The sequence below is a fragment of the Balaenoptera musculus genome, chromosome 7 (assembly GCF_009873245.2).
Source record: "Balaenoptera musculus isolate JJ_BM4_2016_0621 chromosome 7, mBalMus1.pri.v3, whole genome shotgun sequence".
Taxonomy (NCBI): domain Eukaryota; kingdom Metazoa; phylum Chordata; class Mammalia; order Artiodactyla; family Balaenopteridae; genus Balaenoptera; species Balaenoptera musculus.
The window spans coordinates 83,773,178-83,789,990 of NC_045791.1; the positions used below are offsets into that span (position 1 = coordinate 83,773,178).

The following is a 16,813-nucleotide window of genomic DNA, read 5'->3' on the forward strand; positions in this document are numbered from 1 at the left end:
AGTGGGACAAAAAAGTGGTAAACACACACACAAACACACACACCCGATACCACTGACTTAGAGCATGCATAATCAAGCCTTTGACAGGGTGTAAACTGTTTTACGTGTGCCTCTCCAAGTCATATGTTGAAATCCTAACCCCCAATGTGATGGTATTTAGCGATGGGGTTTGGGAAGATGATTAGGTCACAAAGGTGGAACTCTTATGAATTGGATTGCTATTACTACAAAAGAGACCCCAGAGAGCGCCCTCGCCCCTTTCACCATGTGAGGACACAGCCAAAAGATGGCCCTCTATGTACCAGGAAGTGGGTTCTCACCAGACCCATCTGTCTGCCGGTGCCTTGACCTTAGACTTCCCAGCCTCCAGAACTGTGAGAAATAAATGTTTGTTAAGTCACCCAGTCTACGGTAGTTTGGTATAGCAGCCCAGACTAAGACAATAGGTTAGCCATTTATGCACAGGTTATTCAACTTTATCCCACAAACAGAAACTGACAACTGGTTATAAAGGAATAAGCAAAGACATATACTACCGGGGACTCAAGAGAAAAGTGTAATTTATATATATACATAGATGCATAATTGCCCTAGCAAAAGGTGTGCGTGCTTCTCTAGAGTGGAAATGAGTCTGTATGAAAATGTGGATTTTCCCCCTTTTTGCTGTCCATGAGTCATTCATATTAGTGAGGTTGATAAGCATGTACTTCTTTGTTCCCCTCCTGAATAATACATTTGAGGAAAACAGACAAACAAAGAAGCCTTCTTAGATATCAAACCTTGAACAAATATTAGACAATCCCAACTGGTCAATGACCAGAGGCAACTAAACACCCCCTGTGAGGTCACAGCATGGTCCCCTCAGCCTCACCTGTCATACATTGTTGTGAGAAGGCTCAGAGTGAGTTCCGAAGCTCTGGGGTGCACCTGTCCTGGTTTTTCCACCCTGACTCTCTGAAACAGCTCCTGCAGAGCCTGAAAAAGCTGCTGCACAGAGACAGCACTTTCTCTTGCCTCCCAGAGACTCTGACGTAGTAGGACATGCTGAATCAGAGAACTGCCAATCAAGTCCACTGCAGGAAGCAAAGGAAACACTGCATCACTTCTTCTGATCTGAACAAAAGGCTTCAAAAAAATAAACATCATCTAGCCTTTAATGAAGACTGTTTTTTATGGCAGCTGTTTTTTTAAGGGAATTACATATGGCCACTATTTGGATACATCTCTCTTGTGTATAATTCAGGCGTTCCTATTCTAACAGTCGATTTGATTTTGCAAAAGTGCATCTGTTTGTAAAGCATAGTTAGAAGATTATTCCCAGTATAACCTCTAGGATGTGGCTTTATAAAAGGAAATTAAATGGGAAAGAAGTGAAAAACTTGAAAATAGCTTTCCGAGGAAGTTAGGACACTGGTGAAAAGTTGGGAAAAACATTTTTATGCTGTTTATTAAGTGGATTGAGAAAATTCATCTTTCATGTTCAAATATCATTTTTTCTTGTCTGCAGCCTAGCTCGAGAAGGAATATTGTGTATAAAAATGCAAATGCATTACTTAAAAAACTCAGTGATCTTTATAAAAGAGCAGTTGCTGAATTAGACTCCTTAGGTCTCACCCTTGCTTTAGTAATGTTTATTTTTTTGATCTTGGTCTCATCAGTATTATTATCCAGAAAGGCACTTAATAAAACCAAAGTTGCTTACAAAAAATAATGGTTTATTTCTTACATGTTTTTTTTTATCACCTTCTCCTAAAAATGTTACAAGGCAATAAATATAAGGAAGAATGAAATAGAGCTGACCCCATGGTTTCTTGCAGATGGAGGATGACAGACAAAATGAATAAACACCCACTTGTGCCATCTGAGAGATGGGGACGTCAGCGGCACCAAGAGCTGCTGGCATTTAAAATGCTTCAGCCTGTGAAGTGATAAAACCCTGCACTTCTGTCTACTTCGTAAATCAACCTCACATACAACAAATCTAGCACGTATAATAAACATTTTTATTTGTTCTCTGATACTGCTTTTAAAGGGAGAGTCTAAGAAAGTGAGGGGGTATGTTTTGGGATGAGACTGTGATAAAAACGTGGCTGCATGTGGTAGAGACTGAAAACTCTTTCATCGTTATTCAGTCACAAAACCTATCACCTCGGCCTGGCGTGCTGTACACAGGATGCTATGGCTTCTGCTGAGAATTCTGTATTACAGCAAAACAGATAATAGTGGTGTCCATTAATCTCACCACCAGATTTGTGCAGGAACGCTCTCCGGCTCTCCAGATCCTGCTGCCTGGAGCTCACGATATGTTTATCTCGGTGTTAGGGACTTTTGTTTCCCCAATTTTTGTTTGGTTATCTGTTATAGGTAGAACTTTCCAACTTCTGATTTCGTATACTGTTACTATTTCCCATGCATATTATTTATATTCACTGTTTCTGATGCCAGGCGTAATAAAAAATCCCGAAAGGTACACCCTCAAATTACACTGTTTGTACACATCCAGTCTCATATGAACAATGATGGAGGCTCATGTGAGCATTGGCTGCTAACTTTCTTTAATAGGAGACATTCTCCAGGAAAATAGCATGATTCAGGGTAAATTTTTAGTGAGCATCTTCTGCCTTTTGTTGATTTCTGGAGTAATATAAGTAATTTGTCTATATCAGTGATTTAAAAAAAATTTTTTTTTAAGCCAAGAATCCCTTCTTCAAAGGACACTTTCACAGAAATGCAATATGGAAGATAGAGAAAAACAGAGTTGTTCTGGTAGAGGAGATAGCCTTTTGGGTTTTCTCTACTTGCCTATTCTTCCTTTTCCCACCTTGCTGGCCCTTTTGGGTTTTCTTGACTTGCCTCTACTTCCTTTTCCCACCTCGCTCGCCCTTTCTTACCCTACTTCACACCCATGTCCACTTTGTGAAACACATTTTGAAAACCACTGGTCTACCTAACTTATTAGGCAGAGGAAAAATATTTTAAAAATTTCAACCTTTAGGAAAAATGACATATGTGTGTGTGTGTGTGTGTGTGTGTGTGTATATAAAATACAATTTATATATATATATATAAAACACAACTTTTTTAGGTCTGCTGTAATAAATGTCATAAATTACACAAAGTGATTTTTTAAAAATGCAGTACAGAACTTATTAGAAATCAATAACTTCAGATATGCTGAATGCCTGTCATTTTTCACAGCCAGGACCCAAGTCATTTCATTTTGGAGAATTTTTACAGGATAAAAATTTTTACTGTATTTTACCTAGATAATAGTATAGGAAAAGAAACCATGGCATTCAATCGGGTAAAATTTAATGCAAAAGAGTAGTTCTCATGAAATTCTCAAGTGATTTTTAAACTTTATGGCCTGAGGATTATTCATCTGAACTTACTTTTGCAGGTTCAGAAAGAGACGGGGGTACAACTTAAAAATGCAAGTCTTAAGTAGTAGAAGGAATTGAGAAATTTTTACATTTGAATCTACAAGTTATATTAAACTAACTTATTTTGTGATTTTATTTTGCGTCAATATTGGTATCCTGAAAAGGGAATAAACAAACAAAAAATTTGCAGAAACCAAGTAGGAACATTGTTTTAAAGAATTAAAATCCTCATCCATGAATTATTGTCTATTGTCAGTCAGCGAAGCTACATGTGGGTGGAACACACAGGTGTATCTTCCACACTCCATCTTCCCTGTTACAAGTAGGGTAGATGCACAGGTCCAACCTTCCAGATCCAGCAGTCACTCACATGGGGGGAGTTTTTGGTTTTCTATGACTTTTACATTAACCATCAGGGTCAGATTATTTCAAGTGTTTCAAGAGAACCTGTACTTACATTGGCACAAGGTTTGCACTGATCGTAATTTGAAGGCTGTTCTATAAATGGAATTCTCAATACTATTAAGAGCATCTGTAAAGAAAACATGAAATATCATAGATAAAGGGCTGTCTCATTAGATAAATCCCATATCCTAGAAGGAAATCCTAGAGAGCATGTACCCCTACTTTATTTTGCAGGTGAGGAAATCACAGTCTAGAGCTCTCTTTCCTACCTGGGAACAAATAATAATGGACTACGCTATCCTAGGCTGCAGGTGACCATAGAGAGCCTCCTCTGAGCCCACCAAACTAAGGAATCCCCCAGTGAGGAGGGCTCTTCCATGAAGCCATCCACTTTTTATATAAAAATGAAATAGCCTATGAAACAATAAGACAAAAAACTATCTGTAGAATATAAATTCAGTTTGTTAATATATTCTAGTCATATGTACACACATATTTATGCATCCATGAAAATGACTACCCATCCACTCATTTAGCAGATTTTTATTGAGCTCTTACTATATGGCCCTGGCATGAGTCCAGGCTCTTGAAATATAGCAACTAACAAAACAGATAAAAATTCTTGCCCCGTGGAGCTTAATTTCTAATGTCATTCGTCAGACTGTTAACAGTGGATATCTTTGAGTGCTCGAATTCTTAGTTATTTTCTTCCTACTTGTCAATATTACCTAAATTTTCTATAAAAAGCACATGTTATTTTTATAATCAGAAAAGAATTATTAATATACTTTCTATTACCCACCACCAACATCACTACATCAGTGGCTAGCATATCTGAGCACTTACCAGGCACTGAGTATGTATTCACCCTTTTCACAGTGTGGAGGAGAAGAGAAAGTTCTGGAGCCATATCTAGGTAATAGAAAATGTATATGTAATATACAAATGCCCTGTACATTTGTATATGTAATAGAAAATGTATATGTAATAGAAAATAGAAATGATCAAAACATATGAAAAAAAAGTTGAAAGACTAATTACTACAGAAGACTTTTTGACGAGGAAAAGCAGTCATCAAAGATAAACAACCATAAGCAGAGATAGTTTTGCAGGCAAATTCCTTTAAACTTTCAAGGGATAGGGGAATCCCTGTTACTCGACTCTTCTAAAAATGGACTTGAGGATATGGGGAGGGGGAAGGGTAAGCTATGACAAAGTGAGAGAGTGGCATGGACATATATACACTACCAAACGTAAAATAGATAGCTAGTGGGAAGCAGCCGCATAACACAGGGAGACCAGCTTGGTGCTTTGTGACCACCTAGAGGGGTGGGATAGGGAGGGTGGGAGGGAGGGAGACACAAGAGGGAAGAGATATGGGAACATATGTATATGTATAACTGATTCACTTTGTTATAAAGCAGAAACTAACACACCATTGTAAAGCAATTATACTCCAATAAAGATGTTAAAAAAAATAAATTAAAAAAAATTAAAAAAAAAAACTGGAAAAAACTCAGAAAACTTCCCAATTTATTTTAGGAGGCTAACATAACTGTAATACCAACATTTGATAAAGTTTTATTGAAAATATTGTTATTACTGAGAGAAACTAGTTAAATTCTGATTTGAGCCTTTGAAGGAAATTGGTCTAATTGGCCAAGGAAAATTGTCCAATGTGGGACGGTTTCAGCATCAACTCAAAGGTCTAAAGTTTGAAGTCTCATCTAAATACCATCTAAATCAGATATATAAAAAATAAACATATCTTATTTAAGATGAAAGCAAAGATAAAACATAATATATTAGCAAACATTTTCAAGAACACATTAAAGAATTATGTTCCATGATATGGAAAGATTTATTTCAGGAATTTAAAATTTGTTCAACAATTAATATATTAAGAGAAGGAAAAAAGTTACTGAACCAGTGGATTCTCAAAATACATTGGTAAAATTCATCAGCCATTCTGATTTTTTAAAAACTGGTACACGATCTAGGAAGAGAGGAAACATCCTTAAAATGTCAGAAATAAAAGACAAATTTCATATAAAAGTGAGATAGACAAAAGACATCCCTGTTAGAGTCAGGAAAAAATCACCCCCATCCCCCTTTTCACCACTGTGATCCAACTCTAGTCTGAAGCAGAGAAATAAAATACAGGGCATCAGGACCACCCCTGTCCCCTCCACACTGTGCCAGATAGGGTGGAATCTCCTTGATAGACCTTGAAGGATAGCCCTCCAGGATGTCAGTATGAGTCCATTGGAGCTGGCATATAATAATAGAATTGGAACTTATTTGCTGTCCCTGTTTTGGAATTCTAATCTACAAAAACAAATAAAAATAAGAGTTATAAATTTTAGGAAGGAAGAGATGTACAGATGTTCTGATTGCCTCTCTATCCAGATAATTCATGAGGATCATCTGCAAGTTGGCTGGATTTAGGACAATTGTATGAGAATCAATAACTTCCCTTTATATCAGTGGTTTTCAAACTTTACTTGCATCAGATTGCAGAGCTTACCCCCAGAGTCTGGGTCGGGGGGCCTGGGTATTGCATTTCTAATCCCAGGCGATGCTCATGTTTTCAGTCCAGGAAATATACTTTGAGTACCACCACTTTATACCAAGAATAATCAGTTAGAACAGGTAATTTTTAACATCTAAAAAATGCCTAAAGTAAACAAAACAATGTGTAAGACCTTATAAAGCTTTATTGAAAGACATTAAAGATAATATGAATAAATGGAGAGATCTATTTCCTCCATTCCTGGATATTCCTGGATTAGGAATGTTCAATAACATAAGGATATGAATTCTACCCTATAAATTTAAAGCAATTACAACCCAAATTCCAACTACCATTTTGAACTTGACAAAACAATATAAAATTAATCTGTAAGAATAAATGCAATGTGTGCTTATTTCAGGAACAGATAGAGTAATGGAACAGGACAAAATCAGAAACTGACCTATGTATACATAGGGTTTTTGTTTTTTTATTAACATCTTTATTGGAGTATAATTTCTTTACAATTGTGTGTTAGTTTCTGCTTTATAACAAAGTGAATCAGTTATACATATACATATGTTCCCATATCTCTTCCCTCTTGCATCTCCCTCCCTCCCACCCTCCCTCTCCCACCCCTCTAGGTGGTCACAAAGCACGAGCTGATCTCCCTGTGCTATGCGGTTGCTTCCCACTAGCTATCTATTTTACATTTGGTAGTGTATATATGTCTTACATAGGGTTTTAGCATATGATAAAGATGATGTTTTAACTCAGTGAGAATCAATAACTTCCTTTTATATCGGTGGTTTATATCAATGAGGAAATTATAGATTATTTATTAAATAGTGTTGGGGCCATTGGATGGATAACTATTTAGAAAAATATAATATAGGTACTTTAGTTCAGATCATAAACAAAAATAACACCAGGATGTATTACAGAGTTAAACATGAATTCTTAAAACTCTAAGACAATTAAAAGAAAAATTTTTTGGCAATCTTGAGGTTGAAAGACATTTTAAAGCATGATTATAAGCCCAAATCCATGGCAATGTGTCTATAACTTAGTATGGTCCTATTTTTGTAAATGATAAAAACTAATAGAAAAAAAGAACACAATAAACACAGTAGGAAAGGTTATATATCAGACCTCTAACTGTTTATCTGGGGACAGGAGTACATTATGGGCATTATGGGAGGGGTTTAATTTTTTACTTTCTATAACATGATAGCGATCTGAATGGTACTGGGGAGAGAAAATTGGGGGGAGATAAGAGGCACAATTTTCTAGTGAAATTGACAGGGATTGGTGGCTAATTGGACGTGGGAGGGAGACCAAGTGTAGGAAATAATGGGGGAGGATAAAGTTTGTGCATAGAGGTGGAATGGGAATTCATTTTCAACATCTGAGTTTGAGGTTTCTGTAAGACATCTGAATGGAGATGTCCAATAGGCAGTTGAAACTACCTCCCAGACACTTGGGAGTCCAGGATTCTGGAACTGGGACTTGTCCCCAGAGACTTGGGCTTGGAGTACAGGGAGTTGGAGGGAATGGTCCTTGGACAGCAAATCCTGGAGCTAAGGTGACCTGAGAGAATAGGCAGACATATTGGTCAAGGTTTCTTTCTGAGAAGGCTTGTGGATCAAGCAGAGTCCAGGTGAAAGGGAACAGGTCAGAAACTGGGAATGCCGGACTAGAGCCAGAGGGTTCCACATGGTGATGAAAAGGAGAAGCTTAAAGAGATTTCCCAGCATGGAGGAAGTAGCCATGAGAAATTTTTAGAGTATTGCTGTCCAACAGGAGACATACAGTATGATTCAAATATGTCACCTTAAGTTTCTAGCAGCTACATTTTAAAAAGTAAGAAGAAACAGGTGAAATTAATTTTAATGATGTATTTCATTTTATCTATCAGAATATTATTTAACATGTAACCAACATAAAAATTATTAATAAAACATTTTCTGTTCTTATTGTCTTCAAAACTCAATATCTTTTTTACACTTGCAGCACATCTCAATTTGGACTAGCCATATTTCAAGTGCTCCATAGCCACATGTGGCTAGTGGCTACCAGACTGAGAGCTCAGTTTTAAAGAATACTGGCTGGGAGGGGGAGCTGTTCAGGGTGTTGAACAGGACTCAATTTTTGATTCTGTGTCTGGGAGTCAGGGTTGCTATTTAGGATGGGATAGAGATTTAGGAGTCATTAGTGTTGACTCTGGGCAAAACCATGTCCACCTACTAGGTTGCCTAAGAAGAGTGCTTTAAGTGAAGAGAAAATTAGGCTAAGTAACAGTACGCCTGAGAAACATAATCATTTAAGTACCAGAGGAGAAAGAGAAACCTAAGAAGAAGAAGAAGGGAAAGCCAAAGAAACCAGGAGACAGCAATGGTACAAAGGCCAAGGAAGGTGAGTTTCAGAAAATAGAGACAAGCCAATACTTCAGTATCTGGAAGCCACAAGGAGATCAACTATGGGCTAAAAATTAGTCTCTGTTTTTGATTAACTTGACTATTAAAGGCTTCATAAGACCACTTTTATGGGGATATGGAGGCCGAAATCAAATTACACAGGATTGATCAAAGAATGTAAGGTAAAGAAAAAAATATAAAAACAGACAACTCTTTCAAGATTCTTAATCTGAAGGGAAGACAAGAGGGCCATCGCTAGAAAAGCACACAAAATCAAAACTGATTTTCAAAGGCAGGAGAGATTCCAAAATGTATGTACGGGTCATGGAGGAGGGGTCAGGAGAGAGGATGAGGTTGAGGGTCTAGGAAGTAGGGTTCCAGGAGGTATTTGATACAGCAAAGTCTGTCTCAGAGGACAACATGTTCCCATAGCCACCCAACATCCATTCACCTTTCTTCTGGTGAACCTGATCTTGGTCCATGAAATTCTAGTTGGGTTCATTCCAATGCTCCTATTTCCATGGAGGACACGTGGCCCAGGCCTACCCGACCAATGAGAGCATTATTGCCCTCCCCAGATGTGGATTCATAACCAAAGTCAGGCAAAGAATATACCAGTGAAATTTGGATCAAGGACTCTTTGTTCAAGTTATCAGGGAAGAAGACTTATTTTTTCCTTTTGGACTTGAAATTGGAATCATAGATGGGAGCAGCAGTTACTCTCCTGTCGGGATGTGTAGCTTGAGCATGAAACCAACACACGAAGGAGAGTAGAGACGAACTTGGAGATGGAGAGAAACCACATCCTACTGACATTGTCTGGGCTCAGAGCAAGCTAGTCCTCTCTAGGGTAATTAATTATATAAGGTAATAAAGCCTCTTTGAGCTGAGTTCTCTCTTACAAGTAACTGAAATGTAGCTAACTGATACAATCTCTGAGGTAGAGGCAATGGATGGGGGAAGATGTACAGGTGAAGGAATTAGCTTTGGCAAGAAGCCCCTGAGAGGACTTCCCCGCATTCCCTGAGAGGAAGAATAAAAGGATATGATGGTGGGTGTGGGAAAGAAGGCATGTCTGAGGGTTTCTGTTTTCTTTATGAAGCTGGGGACAAGTTCACTCAGAATTAGGGAGAGATGGTAGAGCAGAAAACTTGAGGAATGGTAAAGATATGGTATTGTTACAGCAGGCAGTGAGAGAGGAAGCCAGTCACACACTTTGGAAAGAACTGCCAAGCAACGTTGCATCTCTAATATTTCTTGTGATAACAAATTTCAATTAAATAGACTTTATACCCATAATGCTCACTTGGAAGCAAGGTTTCACATGCAAACAAGCTTTGAGCCCAGGACTTACTTGTATTTATTATGCTGAAGGTAAGCTGCCTTGAGGAAAATAAAGCTATTTTCAAATTTATTGTCAGCTGATTACCATAAAACTTAGGCAATTGGGAGTAAATGGTTTGTGTGCTGGAGGAGTGTTTGTGACTAGAAACACAGCAGGCTCTTTAGCCTTTGCTAAGCAGGCCCTAAACAAAACAAAACAAGGGATTGATGGGGGGATTTCATTGATTCAAACATATGTGGCAGGATAATTTATGGTGATATTAATTTCTGACTTGTTCTTGCAACAGTGGGAGAATTTAAAGGATGAAAAGGCAATGTTTCCATGTCCATTTCTGTGTGTGTTCCAAGGTCTAAGCTCTCTTTACTCCTTTGGGAGACTTACCACCTTTTAAGGGGTCAGTGTTTCAGGGGCCACCCTGAAGTCAACCCACTCAGGCTTTAGTATGAAAGGCCCATCAAAGAATGCCATCCATGGAAATGGGAGAGTTGGAATCAACACTACTAGAATTTCATGGCCTAAAATCAGGGGGAAGTTGTTCTTCCAAAGCAGGTGCACTGGTTCAGCAGAAGAAACGTGACCAGATGCTGGATGGCCAGAAGAGCAGGTTCCCTCTGAGAGGGGCTTTGCTGTGGCAAATATCACCTGGATTGCTCACTGCCTGCACCGCAACTTCATCCTCTGTCCCGGCCCCTCCTCCCTGACCCATATACACACAGACATTCTGGAATCTCAGTTGCCTTTGAAAACCAATCTTGATTTTAGTGTTGTTCTAGCTATGACTCTCTTTTCCCTAGAGCGGGAGAGACGCTGATACCTGGACAGGAAAGTGGGAGATGCCTAACTGGGGTTCAAGTTTGCGGGCTGATTACGGGGCTTCCCTTACTAGCAGTTCCCCGGTGGGGGGGAATGGCTGCGTTGTGTAACTAGGGAGACCGGACACTAGGCTTGGCAAGGATTTCTGTGTCCAGTCTTGACAAGGAGTCCCCTGTCTTCAAGTGGACCCCGAAGCCAAAGGCAAAGAGCAGAGTGAGTGGCGGCCACGATGCTACTTCGGACCAGATACTCTGAGCACTTCAGACCAGATGTTCAGGAAAAACCTGAAATGCTTTCTGTCTGTCTCAGGACGGCTGCTGCCCAAACTTAACTTAGTCTAAATTTCATACCAAGTGACAGTGACTAGCTTTTGGTTTGGAAAAGGCTGTTTCTTGCCCTTGAGTGTCGTGGCGTGAAGTCCTGGCTATTCCACATATGGGTATTGAGTGCCAGGCACTAAGCTAAGCCACTCAGGGCGTTACGGGGCTGAACCAGGTCAGACCAACCCTTGAGACCTTAGAGCATACCCCTGGCCTCTCCCTAAATATACCTTGATCCAATGATCAATACATGATCATGAGTCAGAGACACCTACCTTAGGGGAATGTGGGCTGTGCCTGAAAGTGTCATTAAACAAGACAGCTTATTTTAAAACCCTCTATATTTTGTTATTCTTTTTTGAACAGGTATAACCATATCAGAGACCTACAATTCACTCTCTTTTGTTGTTTACTATTTCCTTATGTTTTAAAAATGCTTAGTTTTCAGATAAGAGTCCAGTGTTAGAGTAGGGGAAAAGTCATACCTCTGCCCTAAGTCTGGAGAAGGAGAGCACACGGAGAGTAGCCACAAGAGTGTGGAAATGATTTACAAAAATGTAATAATACCCAACATTGTTTTTCCTTCTGGAAACTGGCCAATTTTTGCGCCCTGGTTCCTCCCTCTCAGATGCACCAAATGAACGCAGAATCAGCAAGCTAGGGAGTCTGCAGGTGCCCAGATGCTGCTGTTGGTGGAAGACTGATTCTTTGGCTGCTCTACCATCTGGCCCATCACACTCCTGTCAAGTCATGTTTTGCAGTGTCATCTGATGAAGTTATGCAGCATAACAGGGCAAGCTGTGATATAGGACATGGGGAAAATGAATGAGTATCCCAGGTGGTTCACCAGCAGCCCTGCTTCCTCAAGGCTTCTTTTTTTTTTTTTTTTTTCTCCTGCTGGTAAGAGAAGACTCAAGAAAGGAAGAAATTGCTGGATGTATCAGACCCAAAGCTATAAACAAAGTAATTTGAGATGTTCAAAAAAATAATAATATAAGCTACAAAGCTACATATGGTCTTGTTCATGGAAGCAATTTAACTGGGAACCTTGTTTTGCTTTAAACGATTCATATTTTTACTTAGCCAAATGTGTCATTTTCTACAGATACTAAGAATGTAATAAAATTTCTTTCAACGGCCCATCATCTAGTTCGATGATCCAGAAAGAGATATTTTAGGCCAGTGGTCCTAAGCGGCCAGCATCAGCATGGCCTGGGAACTTGTTAGAAATTCATGTTCTTGGTCCCCACACTGGACCTACTGAGTCGCAAACCCTGGAGGTGGAGCCCAGCATTTTAACAAACCCTCTAAATGATTCTGATGCACACACACTACATTTAAGAAACACTCCTTAGGGAGAGAAAAGTGAGCTTTGAATGGAGTATCTACTGCTTTGTGTTAAGCTTACTAATATGAAGGCCCACTACTGGGAAACCCAAAGATAATTTGAATCATTCAGAATGTTGTTTTAGATAAATAACTTGAGATAGTATGGAATTTTATATAAAACAAGCCAAGTTAACAATCTAGATCTTAGCTAGGGGAATAAGGCTGCCACTAGGTCCAACAATAAAAATATCACAAGCCAGTCCTGGGCCTACCCTGGCATTCAGAGATGCTGGAAGAAAAGGGAATTAGTTTCCCTCTATCCATTTATCAAATAGTTATATAGTAACAGCTGTGACACTTTTCTCTCAACTTTGGTCTCAAATAGTACAGTGAACTTACCCCTGACGTTAAAATATCTACAGTGATGTCATTTTAATAGTAAACTATGAAGATATATGTAAATAAGATAAGCCACTTTTTGTGTATTTGAATAGCAATTTAGAGTGCAATTATATTGAGATCAAGTCTTTTGTTAAATTATTTTTTGGTGCTTTGGGGACAACAGACCAAATACTTGTCAATATGTTATGAATTTCTGTTTAGAAAACGGAGAAAGTCTTTTCAATCATCCAATAGTTTCTTTTTCAGCCAGGCATTTGCCAAATGTCACTCCTCTGCAACTCGGAAGTCTGAAAATACAACATCTGTGCCTGATTTTTTTGTTTGCAAACTGTGCTCAAAAACTTAACAATAATACTTACCTTGTTTATCTGGGTCCATTTTAGGAATTTCTTGGAATAACAGATGGCAAGAAGATCCTTGTAACTGGAAATGAACCAATATTTTAATCAGAAGATTTTGCAGTGGAATTGCTGGATGTATCAGAGATATTTTAGGCCAGTGGTCCTAATTGCTGGGTGGGGGGCAAAAAGGCAACTAAGCAAAGTCATTTCACCTGTGGAACGATGACTGCAAGGTGTTCAGGGAGACTAAAAATTCCTGGGAGGGTAAAAAATAAGGAAAGCAGGGAGAAGCTTCTTATGCTGGTCACTTCTCTAGGGAAGCTAGAAACAAACTCCTGAAACTAATACGGTGAATACTTAGAACTTTTGAGGCATTATAATTTTAAGAGTGGACTGAATTCTCACTTGAAGAAAATGGAAATTTACTTGAATTTTGAAGGACAAAATTTGAAGCTCTCAATGCTTGAATTTCTAATAGCACTATAGTGAATCATTCTACATACTAAGTATCTGAAAAATACTATCCATTTGAACATCTTATCACATATATATGTGTATTTATGTGTGTCTGTGTGTGTATACAATTCAGTTTGCTTTCAACAAAAAGAATGGGTTATGCTATAATAAAACCTTACACATTTCTAAGAATGACATTTCTTAATATGAGTAGTTGAAAACTGTTTTTAAAAATTACATGGTAATTAAGTTTAGGTAGGACTTTTCATCATCTTCTAATGAGTATATTAATTAAGGCACAAATTGTTGGGCAGATAAGCAACATTTTACAAAGAGAGAAACTAAAACAAAATTGATTACATTAGTTCTTTAAAAATATGATAGCAATAGTGAAAATACCAGACTTGCCCCAAACCAGGAAGGTTCCAAATATATTCAGGTAAGCTTTGTTTTGAAAAGTTGTAGCAAGGGCAAGCAGGTTAGAATTCTCCTTGGTGTAGAAACACTTCCCTGAGCCCTTCCTGAAGTCCCCAGGTAGGTGCAGAAGGGTCCAGTCTCCCATCCTGTCAACAGTGCACCTGGAGATACAATCTATCTGCCTCCACTCCAGGTCCTTACCTTTCTTAGTTTCCTTGGGGAAGCAGTTTAGTCAAACATTCTGTAGAGGTTATTCAGCAGTTTTGGAAGAAGGAAAAGTTGAGTACTAACAGATTTCCAGATGTGGCATTCCTATGGAGAGTGGATGTCTTGTTCTGACTGTCCAGCAACTACACACAAAACTGATATCGAGGTTGCACTGTTTTTAAGGGCTCACAGAAGTGCATTCATTAGTAATAGAGATGCTGCATAATTTAAGACTACTCCTACATCTCTGTTTCAAATGGCTATTTCAGTATTGATTTCGTGTGTGGGAGAGACAAGTAAAACTTCTGGGTGCTGTTGAGAACAAGGGTTACCACAGAGATTAAGAAACAGTATGAAGAACTCCACATCCCAGGGAACAGCCACCTTACTAACCATCCCAGATAAGAGTGACATAGGGATGGAATCTAATTCATTTGATTATTAATTCTTTTAGAAATACAGAGGTACGGTTACAGATTTTTTAAAGGCATCAAATATAATACAAGTCTTCAAAAGGATAATAGTTTGTTATGAATGCACATTTCCTCTTAAGTTCTAAGTATAATCTGAAAATGTATTTTTTAAAGTTCAAATTAAAAATAAATCTGTTGTAATCCTAACAGGCTTTTACTTTTTTTTCTAGTTACCATCTTTTTTTTTTTTAATTTATTTATTTTTGGCTGTGTTGGGTCTTCGTTGCTGCACGCGGGCTTTCTCTAGTTGCGGCGAGCAGGAGCTACTCTTCATTGCAGTGTGCAGGCTTTTCATTGCAGTGGCTTCTCTTGTTGCAGAGCACGGGCTCTAGGTGCACGGGCTTCAGTAGTTGTGGCTCACCGGCTCTAGAGCGCACGCTCAGTAGTTGTGGCACACGGGCTTAGTTGCTCCGCAGCATGTGGGATCTTCCTGGACCAGGGCTCGAACCCGTGTCCCCTGCATTGGCAGGCAGATTCTTAACCACTGTGTCACCAGGGAAGTCCTAGGCTTTTATTTTTAAAAAATGAGGTCATATCAACCAAATGTATTAGAACTTTACCATCAATGTCTTCAGGTGGCTGGAGACATGTCTTTCAAAAGGGCTGGAACCCAAAGCACAGGTATATTACTCCATGAGCAGTACCTGGAGAGCCAGAATATCTGGGTCCATGCTCCCAATTGATGCTCCTAAAACAATTATGATAAGTGGTCACTAATCCACTCCAGAATGTGCCATGAGAAAAATCAGTATGATCTCCAACGACAACCAATTTATCCCTTTTTTTTTGAAAAGTATTAGTATCACACTACTGGTTTCTTAAAAACAGAAACTTGGGACATTTTTAAAAATGAAAGTTGATTAGTAATGGGGCAAGAATGGGATCAAGTGGAGGGAGGAAAATGTATCACTTGTTTTTCTCTATATGAATTTTGTTGATATTCTGGGAGCAGATAAGACAATGTAGGAAGAGAGAAAGTCTATCTCACAGGAAATCTGTATCTGTTTGAGTGCTACAGACTCAAAGTTGAGAACATATTTAGAAGTTTTGTATTTCATTATATCTGCATCAAGACATAACATAATATCTGAGGTATTGGCAATAGAGGGAGGTTAGAATGTTTTCCTGAATGCTGCCATGTTGAGATTTGAGCATATCTCTGGCATTGATTAATTACATGGATCAAAAACTTTGCATCAAAAAAAAAAAGTTGTCTGAAGTTCCAGGCAAAATGATATAATTAAGTAGACAAATGTTTAAGTACATGAGAGTGAACTAGGGGATGTTGGAAAGTAATTTAAGCAAATGGGCAATTGATAGTCCTGAGCTCTCAGCCTGGCTGATTTTGGACAGCTGAGATGAAAGATCGAGGACAGTTTTGGTTTCACTTACTTCTGTTAACTGGAAATTTTTAATTACTGTTGCACCTCCTGTTTCAAGCTCAGATAGACTTAATCACATTAAGACTTTCTTTTCTTTATCGTAATATGTTTTGGGTTATAAATCAAAGCAAGTTATTACAATTTTACAATATTATAGGTAACTGACAAGGGGACATTTTTTACTAGTATGGCAGTAGTTTCTGTAAATCAAAATTTTGTAATTGGCACTACCTTTACCTTCTGAAACGGAGTAGCTCCACCCTGAGGAAGCAGGTGAGAAGAGGGTTCAATCTCCCTGTACAATCACAACTTGCTCTGGTTTAGACAGACTCCACACCAACCAGAAACTGGGTGACTGTTCCTTATCGTGCATCGGTACTGTTTTTTGAGGCAGCCGTTTTCTGTTCAGTATCTGATAGCTCTTTACACATGCATCTGAAGACTCTTAAGTTCCAAGAGAGAAAGAAGAGCCTTGACACATTATACCCTAAAATGTCTAGGTAGTTCCTTACATAAATTACAGGATAATTTTATATACATATTTACATACATGATGAACAATTTTAACAAATCAAGTTACTAAAATTGACTCAAGAAGAAATAGAGAAAAG

General features: G+C 38.5%; 1 protein-coding gene across 1 annotated transcript in view; it reads right to left on the reverse strand.

Annotated features, from left to right (window-relative positions):
* The window catches only part of DYTN (dystrotelin), a 50,479-nt gene extending 37,175 nt beyond the window's left edge, over window positions 1-13,304 (reverse strand). Inside the window, exons 1-3 of the mRNA XM_036857057.1 lie at window positions 13,286-13,304; window positions 3,841-3,915; window positions 872-1,073 (exon numbers count right to left, since the gene is read on the reverse strand). Coding sequence (XP_036712952.1) covers window positions 872-1,073; window positions 3,841-3,915; window positions 13,286-13,304 — 296 coding nt within the window. The remainder of the gene's footprint in view (window positions 1-871; window positions 1,074-3,840; window positions 3,916-13,285) is intronic.
* Between the last annotated feature and the right edge of the window lie 3,509 nt (window positions 13,305-16,813).